The sequence below is a fragment of the Apium graveolens genome, chromosome 10 (assembly GCF_009905375.1).
Source record: "Apium graveolens cultivar Ventura chromosome 10, ASM990537v1, whole genome shotgun sequence".
Lineage (NCBI taxonomy): Eukaryota > Viridiplantae > Streptophyta > Magnoliopsida > Apiales > Apiaceae > Apium > Apium graveolens.
Window position 1 is genome coordinate 205,810,523 of NC_133656.1, and position 8,709 is coordinate 205,819,231.

The 8,709-nt window shown below is 42.0% G+C and overlaps 1 protein-coding gene across 1 annotated transcript; it reads left to right on the forward strand.

Annotated features, from left to right (window-relative positions):
* Positions 1-5,473: 5,473 nt before the first annotated feature.
* LOC141691711 (uncharacterized) lies at positions 5,474-7,413 on the forward strand. The gene is made up of 3 exons (XM_074496470.1): positions 5,474-5,621; positions 5,795-6,350; positions 6,513-7,413. Exons 1-3 carry the CDS (start codon positions 5,474-5,476, stop codon positions 7,411-7,413), a joined length of 1,605 nt encoding a protein of 534 aa, XP_074352571.1.
* Positions 7,414-8,709: the final 1,296 nt, after the last annotated feature.

The following is an 8,709-nucleotide window of genomic DNA, read 5'->3' on the forward strand; positions in this document are numbered from 1 at the left end:
TCATAAATGTTGGAGATCTGTTCAAAGTAATTTAGATGTTCTTCGGGGTCAGCTAACCCGTCAAAGGAGTCGAAATTGAAATGTTTGAGCCTGGCTTCTCTGGAGTTGATTATAACTTCCTGGTAAAATGGGTCGCCGCTGCACCAACTTCCATGTTACCTTCTACCTTTCTCTTGAGGTCACGAAGAGCCCGGGCCATCTGCTCTTGTTTGGACTCTTTTCCGGGCTCCGAATCGGAGAAGCCATGAATTCGGTGGGATCTCTTTTTCAACTTTGCTTCTTCATTCTGAATTTTCTTCTCAATATTTTCTTTAGCCTTGGCTTCTTCTTCTTTCCGAATTCTTTCCCGGAGGGCAGCTCTTTTGATTTCATCTCGGGCATCCTCTGGGGGTCTTTTTAGGTTCTTTGAAATTGGATCCAAGACGGATCCCCGGGACTCCCCGGATCGCTCCTCCTGATCCCATGGGCGGGTCTCGGGTTCGGCATTATACTTTTCCTTCCACAGGTTCATCACAGCTTGCATCTGATCCAGAGTCATGTCCCCTCAAGGGTTGGCTGAAGTTTCAGCATACTTGTGAGCAGTTTTCTCGATGGTTAGTCTTTGATCCCCTGGTTGGAGATTTTGAGAGGGAGTCTGGGTTATGAGGGGACCTTCATCCACATCCTCCATTTCTCCGTCCCTGGGTTGGGGCGGAGGCGGCAGGAACGAGGCGGAGAAAGCTGCCTTGCTCTTTCGTGACGTCATGGTTTAACGATATCACAAACTTATAGTAATATAACTCACAATTTCAAATACTAATACAGATATTTTAGATCTAAAGTATGTTGTAATCAACTACTGAGAGCTCCAGAACTATTACAATATTACGACTAGAGTGGCTAAACAAGATCCACTAACGGTACATAAAGCAAGCAAGTTCTGGGTAAAAAGTAGATCTGAGAAATTAGGAGTGAAGTTCTTACTGAAGTGTGGTATTCTGAGTTTCTGGGTGGAGTAAGAGCAGCAGATATGAACACCACTGGACGGAGGTTCGACCCCTCCTTCTAGCGCCAATGATAATCCCAAATCACCCCGGGATCCCTTCCTTGTTGAACCCGGACTCGGACTCCGTTTAGACAGAAATGACGGCGGCGTGCGGTGTAGCTGTAGGGTGGGAACCTACAAAACAGAATAGGAGGGGGTGGCGTTCCCGCGGCACCTCCGTCGTGATAATGAGAAAGGGTTTTAAGGGAGAAAGGGGTAAAACGGGAATTACACGAATATTGTGGTGTGTGTATATATGTGTATATAAGAGATGAAGTAACCCCTTATATCCCTTTTGTTCAGCCTTTTATAGGCTTCCCACTAGGGTTTAGGGGTTTGTACCTATTGATCTGGACCATAGGTGTATTTTTTGGACTGTAGGACGTGTGGACGCCCATGATGAGCTGGTGTATTATTGAATCTGGACCGTAGGAACGTTCTGGATCCGGGGTATCTGGACGATGATGATCTTGTCACGTGTCTTGGGTTCCTTCAATGTTGCTGCTAAATGGGTCCTGGGCCTTTCTTATTGGGCCTTGTGTTTTCATAACTGGGCGTGTGATATTATAGGATATCAATATATATATATATATATAGTTTCATACTAACTAAGTTACTAACATAATCTTGTGAATTTTTGTAGTCTAAAGACGTAGAAAGGTTCAACAAAATTGGGCACGCCTATATAGTAGACAAATATGTACTTCAGCGTACACACAAAGTTCCACGACAATTTCGTCTTCTTCCATACAACGAGGGGTGGTTGTACCATATAGATTTGAAGGAGTTTTTATCGCCATGGGTAAGAAGGATTTTATTTGTGCCAGAAATTTGGTACCCGGTGAAACTCTTTATGGTGAAGAATTTATATTTGTTCAAGTGACAAATTATATATTATTAGTACTAGTCGGTAACCCTTGCCAGGCACGAGCCCGAAATTAAAAATAATAGTATAACATTATTATTTTCATAAATCTGAAACGCATAATTCGTACAAAATACATATCTAAATATAATATATAAAATGTTGTTAAAATATGTAGTTAAAAAAATCGAAGTTAAGTGTAACTCTAATATTTCATCGTATAATTCTAATATGCATGCACCTAATTATTTACTTATTAGTTTAACATATTAGTTTTATTTCTGTGAAATGAATTGTATCTCTATCTTATGAACCAAATATATGTTCTTTAGATAATTTAATATTATTAATATAATTTGATAATTATCTTATAATTAGCCTTTTTAATATAGTTTATTTAATATTATTTAATTATCGATAAAAATTAATTTACAAATTAAAAGTAAATAGATGTTATTAAACTTAATTTAATATTACTTAATATAATCTAAACAAAGCCCATAAATTTGTTACTGTTAAAATATGTTTTTTAATTTAAAGTAAATCAATGTTGTGATGGACAATAACAAATAAATCGTTAAATCAATAATTTTCAGTTTAAAAGTTAATAAATGTTACTAAAGTCATTTATTATTACTTAATTTTTTTAAAATTATAATATAGAAAAATAAAGTTTACAGAGAATAGAAGTCAATTCGTGTTAATAGTTTACTTTGTAGTTAATAGTTTTTCAAAATAAAAGTAAATATATATTATTTTACTTAATTTAACTTAATAAATTTTTAATATAATTTATAAGTAAATAAAGTTTACAGAGAATATAAGTCAATTCGTGTTAGTAGTTTGTAGTTTTTCTAAAATTAAAAATAATTATAAGTTATTTTACTTAATTTAACGTAACTTAATAAATTTTTAATATAATTTACAAATCGTTTAAAAAATATTTTTATTTTACAAAGTAAACTAAAAAGAAAATAAAATTTATAAAGAATAAAAATTGATTTGTTTTAAAAATAAAGTTTGTTGAGAATAGAAGTAAACTTATGTCTAGTAAGTACCAAAATTTGGTACTTTGGTACTTTTAACACCAAATTATACATTATTTGGCTTATTAATAAAGAGTATAGATTTAACTCTTAATCTATATATGTAGTTCTACATATTTATGATACTTGGATATTTTTATATGTTAAGTTTTCTCTTTCGATCCTATGCCAGACCACCAAAGACCAACATGTTTGTTCCTTCTGTTTATTTTGTCCTATGCCAGACCGCCAAAGACCAACATGTTTGTTCCTCTTGTTTGTTTTGGAAATGGTGCAAATTTGTCCTTTGGCCTTTAAAGCGTCTAAGCATATGTTTGTTTGAAAATTAACGTCGGAAATAATTGATAAGATGCTCTTTATAATGTTATCCATGTTTATTGCATAATCTTAAGAAGCTATTTATTGCCTTTTAACGAAATCTATGACCTAGTTCTATATGCTGAGATCTGTATCAATCTTCCAGAATGAGGGTGGAACCGAAGTTGAATACAGAGTATGGAATCCGCTCAGATCAAAGTTGGGTAATGCAATCATGTGTGGTGTTACCAATATATGGGTTGTAAGTATTATCTATGTTGTAAAAGCATGAGTTGTTGTAATTCCCAAATTTTGGTATTAGAATAACTCGGGTCAAACGCGGACTAATTATAGTCAAACTCGGCATTGTACTGTAGAGGGTGCGGACGCGTCAAGGCACATAGGGCGCGCCCAACCTTGAGGGGGTGTTTTATGAAGGATGGTCTTATGATAGGAAAGCTTGGAAGCACATGGTTAGGGTAGAACACGCCCATGTATGGTGGACGCGTCCATAATGGTGGAAGTATTTAGTAAATGTGGTCCTTTTGGTAATGAAGATTGGAGTACACGCCTAGAGGTCGAGGACGCATCCTGTCTCTATGGAATGTTATGAGAGGTAGTTGCTGGAAGAATGATGCAGATTTCATGAAGGTCAGGATGCGCCCAATGTCTTAGGACGCGTCCTATGTGTGGTCAGTGCATTCTCATGAGGAGAGCTCATGACAAGGCACGCGTGGAAAGGAGTAATGGATGATTATTTTTACTAACGTATTTGTTGCAGGTACTCTTTGAAGAATTCCCTCCTTGAGACAGTCAAGGAGGGGGATGTCCGTGAAAAGCTTGAAGGCCTCCAGGGGTATGCCTGATGATTGAAGGCCTCCTCATGTATTCAACGGGTGTCCTCATTGGGGATGTGGGGTTAACATTGGTGTGTGCTTTGGGAACTTTGTTCTTGTATTCAACGGGTGTCCTCGTTGGAGAACTTTGGAGTCATCCTGCACTTTGCACCCAAGAGCTTAGGATCACCTGTCCTGCTATCTGGTGGGTTATCCTCATTCGGGGGGCAGGGATGCGTCCGACATTTGGGGTAAACCATGCTTATACCTGTGTCCGTAAATCAAGAGAAATAGTTGTAGCGGAGTGTTATCCTTGCGCAGGGAGATGCATTATCCGTGAAGTCCTATGATTACGGACGAGCCTTGGGTCTTCGCGGTTGGGCCTCATAATTGGACATTCCTAAAGCTAGCGAAAGATGGATTCTGGATGGGCTTCTATCGGGCCTAGGAATAAGAAGTCTAAGCCCGTTAGATTTCTTGTTCCCCAAGAACTACGTCAGGCTTGATCCCTATATAAAGGGTACGTAGGCACATTGAGAGGGGTAAGAAGTTGAGAGCTGATAAGGGAGCCACCACTTACTCTGATCAATCTCAGCCTAAAACAACCACAAACCACCACACACCGCTTAATTTTTCGGCGAATAACCACTGTCATAGATCTTAATTCCGGCAAGAAACCTCAAACTTTGTTGTTACCAGATTCCTCCGTTAATAAATTGGCGCTAGAAGGAGGGGTGCTGATTAAGATCATAATCTTGGGAGGAAAAGATGTCTTACAATCATGATGGAAGTGATAGCAGATCTAAAGGAGAAGGCGAGGGAGGCTACATTCGCCATGAACCCTACATGCCCAGAAACATGGCAGATCCCCCGTGAGCTCCAGATGTGGGAGGAACACCTCCAGTTCTCATCAGCAACACTGATATCTTAGAGCAGTTGTACCGCATGAGGGATACGCTTAATAGTTTTCAGTCAAGGATGAATACGGTGGAGCGTCGCAGGACGAGAAGGGGTCGTTGTTTTCCCCGTCGTGGGAAAAGCACCCGAATCACTCTGCGGCGCTTGAAATATTCTGATGATGTAGAACCTATTGTGGATCTTATCGATGAGGACACGAACGGTAGAGCAAGGCCTCGTCCCGTCAATTAGGATGCACCACATTCACATAGGTCTGGGCATACGTTGGACTAGCGTCATCGTGCGGAAGATTCTCAGAACCCAGATGAGGAAAGAAGATATTATTTAACCTTGAAGAGAAGGCTTGGCATAAGGTTGGGAGACGATGATTTGAGAATGCTGCTAGTGGAATGGCAGAAAGAAAGAAACGCTGGAGAGACGAGGCCCCGTGACACAATGCGTGTGCCCCCTACATACCCAAGGGATGATAGGGTACGGCACCGCGAGCATGAATGTGCCCCTCCGCGAGGAAGGTTTGGAAATTATGGCCGAGGCTATTAGGGGAATGGACAAGGAAGGATGGGATACCATCATGGAAGGGTGCCATACAGTGGAAGAAGAGATGGCGCGCCTCTATTGGAGAACCCCTCGTCATTGTTCCTATAGCTTCCCACAGTGCTATGGGCAATGGAACCAGGACGCGTCCTCATGACCGGGACGGCGCACGAGGTCAAGAAAGGTTGCAAAACAAGATGAGATACCACGACGCGGTCAGGAGGAACTTCATGCGCAAGAGAATACTCAAAATCAAGATGGAAACATACCACAGCCGCATCCTCAGGGCGAGGGGCGGAAAGATCCATCGGTACACCCGGGGGTAACCAAGGGGAACAACCCAACGTTCAAACCACTCCTAGGGTAGGTACGTTCAACGTGAATGATCTTAAGAGGTTGCTCAACCATCTTGAAGGAGGTAGGGTAACAGCGACTGCACAAGCTCCATCCCCTTTTGCTGCTATTGTGAGGGAAGCACAGTTGCCTGCAGGATACAGGAACACAACGAACGACTTGCGTTTTCATGGGAACTCCGACCCCATGGAATTCCTGGGGCATTTCAACATTGAGATGGATGTATATCAAGTACCTGACTTGGCACGATGCCGTCTCCTGGCGGCCAACTTCAGAGAAGGTGCTCAACCGGCTACCACGTTGGCCAATATGAAACAGAAAGAGGGGGAAAGCTTAACCTCATACTTTAAAAGGTTCAATACAGAGTCTACTTTGGTGAGGGGAGCAACTGATGAGACACTGAAAATACTCCTTATAGCTGGTCTGCTTATGGGAACAGATTTCTGGAAGCACCTGCAAGGAAAGGACCCTGTGTCGTTAGCTGATGTACTTGCGCAGGCAGAATCCTTCAAAGCGATTGAATAATCGCTTGCTGAAACAAAGAAGAATGATAATGCCCATAGTTCCAAGGGGCAAGCTAAGAGGAGAGATAGGTCCGTAAGTCCAGATTACCGGTGAAATGCCCGAAGCCCTAACAGGGTGAACACCGTGAACACACGGAGAAAATGGAGTCCACCGTCAAATTATGAAAAGAGGGTAAGCAATTACACCCCACTGGCGGCATCCATTGATCATATCTTCAAGGTGAATAAGGACAGGGGAATTTTCAAGAAACCAGACTGTCTGACCTCATGGCAAAGTAGAGACAAGAAAAAATATTATGACTACCATGAGTCTACTAGCCACGACACCCACGAGTGTCGTCACCTAAAAGATGAAATTGAAGAATTGATTAAAGTTGGATATCTGGGTGAGTGGATTGATAAGGTGAAACGAAGCAGAGGAAGCGATGATAAGGGAAAAGATAAAAGGCAGCCCCCACGGGCGGATGACGTTGAAAAGACAGTGGAAGTTAAGTTCCAAAGAGCTGGTAGTATCCGGGCAATTTTTGAGGGACACCCGTTTGTTGGCGATAGTAATCAGGCGTTAGAAAGAAATGCGAGAGAAGCACGACACCCGCCACTCACCAACATTCATAGCTTGGAAGATAGGCCTCCGAAAATATTCAAAGGGGAATCAGCTGACATTACGTTCAGGGAAAGAGAGTCAAGATGGGTACATCATCCTCATAATGATGCACTGGTAATAACTATGCTTATTGGGACAATGAACGTGCATCGAGTCTACGTGGACAACGGGAGCTCTGCGAACATCCTATATTATAGCACGTACAAAAAATTGGGTTTCCCAGACAGCGACATGAATTTCGAAGACGCACACATCTACGGCTTTACTGGAGAGGCAGTGAGAGTCATGGGTTCGGTTAGGCTTCTTGTCACACTCAGGGAAGGAGCTCTATCTGTCACACAAATGATAGACTTTAAAGTGCTGGATCAGGATTCTGCGCACAACGTGCTAGTGGGAAGACCTTGGTTGTGAGCGTTCAGGGTGATAACCTCGATACATAACTTGATGATAAAGTTTCCAACGCCCAACGGAGTGGGTAGTCTAAGAGGATCGTAATACGAGTCACGCGACTACTATCACAAGGTTGTTAAAGAATTTCGCAGGAGAAGATATGAGGGAAAAGGTCTTCCATTTGAGGATGCAGAGGACATTTAGACAAAACCAAGTGGAGAGGTTTATACCCATTGTTTTGTGGAAGGTCCAGAGGAAGAAGAAACTCATGCTACCGAGATCCCTGTTTTGATGTTGGGGAATGTTTCGAGGATCCGTAGTGTGGAAGAAGTTGTGGTGAACCATATAGAGGGGATCATGCAAAAGGAGGTTAACAGTGAAAAGTTGGAAGGAAGAAGTGAAATTTTACAAAATCTCGAAAGTAGCCTCAAGGTGGATGCTCCTCAAAACGAGGATGTGCCCTTCAAGAGTGAAAATGGAATTGAGGTTGATGCTCTTCAAAATGAGGACGCACCCTCAACATCTGCCTTGCACAAAGCCATGCCTTGTTCTGAGGTGGATGCTCCCACACAGGGGGACGCACCCTCGGATGCAAGAATGGAGGTCGAGGACCCCCGAGACTTTGATTTTGATCTAGATCCCAAGATCCCTATGCCTGCCGAGAAAACGGGGTCGGCCGAAGATATAATATATGTTTCGGTAGACAAGGATGACCCAAACAAGGTTTTGAAGGTGGGATCTCATCTAGGTGATGAAATGAGGGAAAGACTTACCCATTTTTTGGTTAAAAATCTTGATATCTTCGTATGGAGTCATTCAGACATGGTGGGAATCGACCTAGGGGTAATGTTTCATCGGTTGTACATCTTCCCTAATTGTACGGGTATACGGCAAAAGCGTAGCCCCGTGAGCGGGGAAAGGGCGATAGCATTAAAAGAAAAAGTGGACCGACTGTTGGAAGTTGGGTTGATCAAATAATCTTACTACCCCGAGTGGCTCGTGAATCCAGTGCTTGTGAAAAAGCCGAATGGGAAGTGGAGGACATGCGTAGATTTCACAGAGGCTTGCCCAAAGGATAGTTTCCCTCTCCCACGAATTGATCAGTTGGTCGACGCGATGGCAGGGAATGCCTTGTTAAGTTTTATGGATGCATATTCCGGTTATAACCAAATTCCCATGTATGGTCCTGATCAGGAGCATACATCCTTCATTATCGATAGAGGGTTATACTGCTACATAGGGATGTCATTTGGATTGATTAACGTAAGCGCAACCTACCAACGATTGGTGAACATGATGTTCAAGAATCAGATTGGA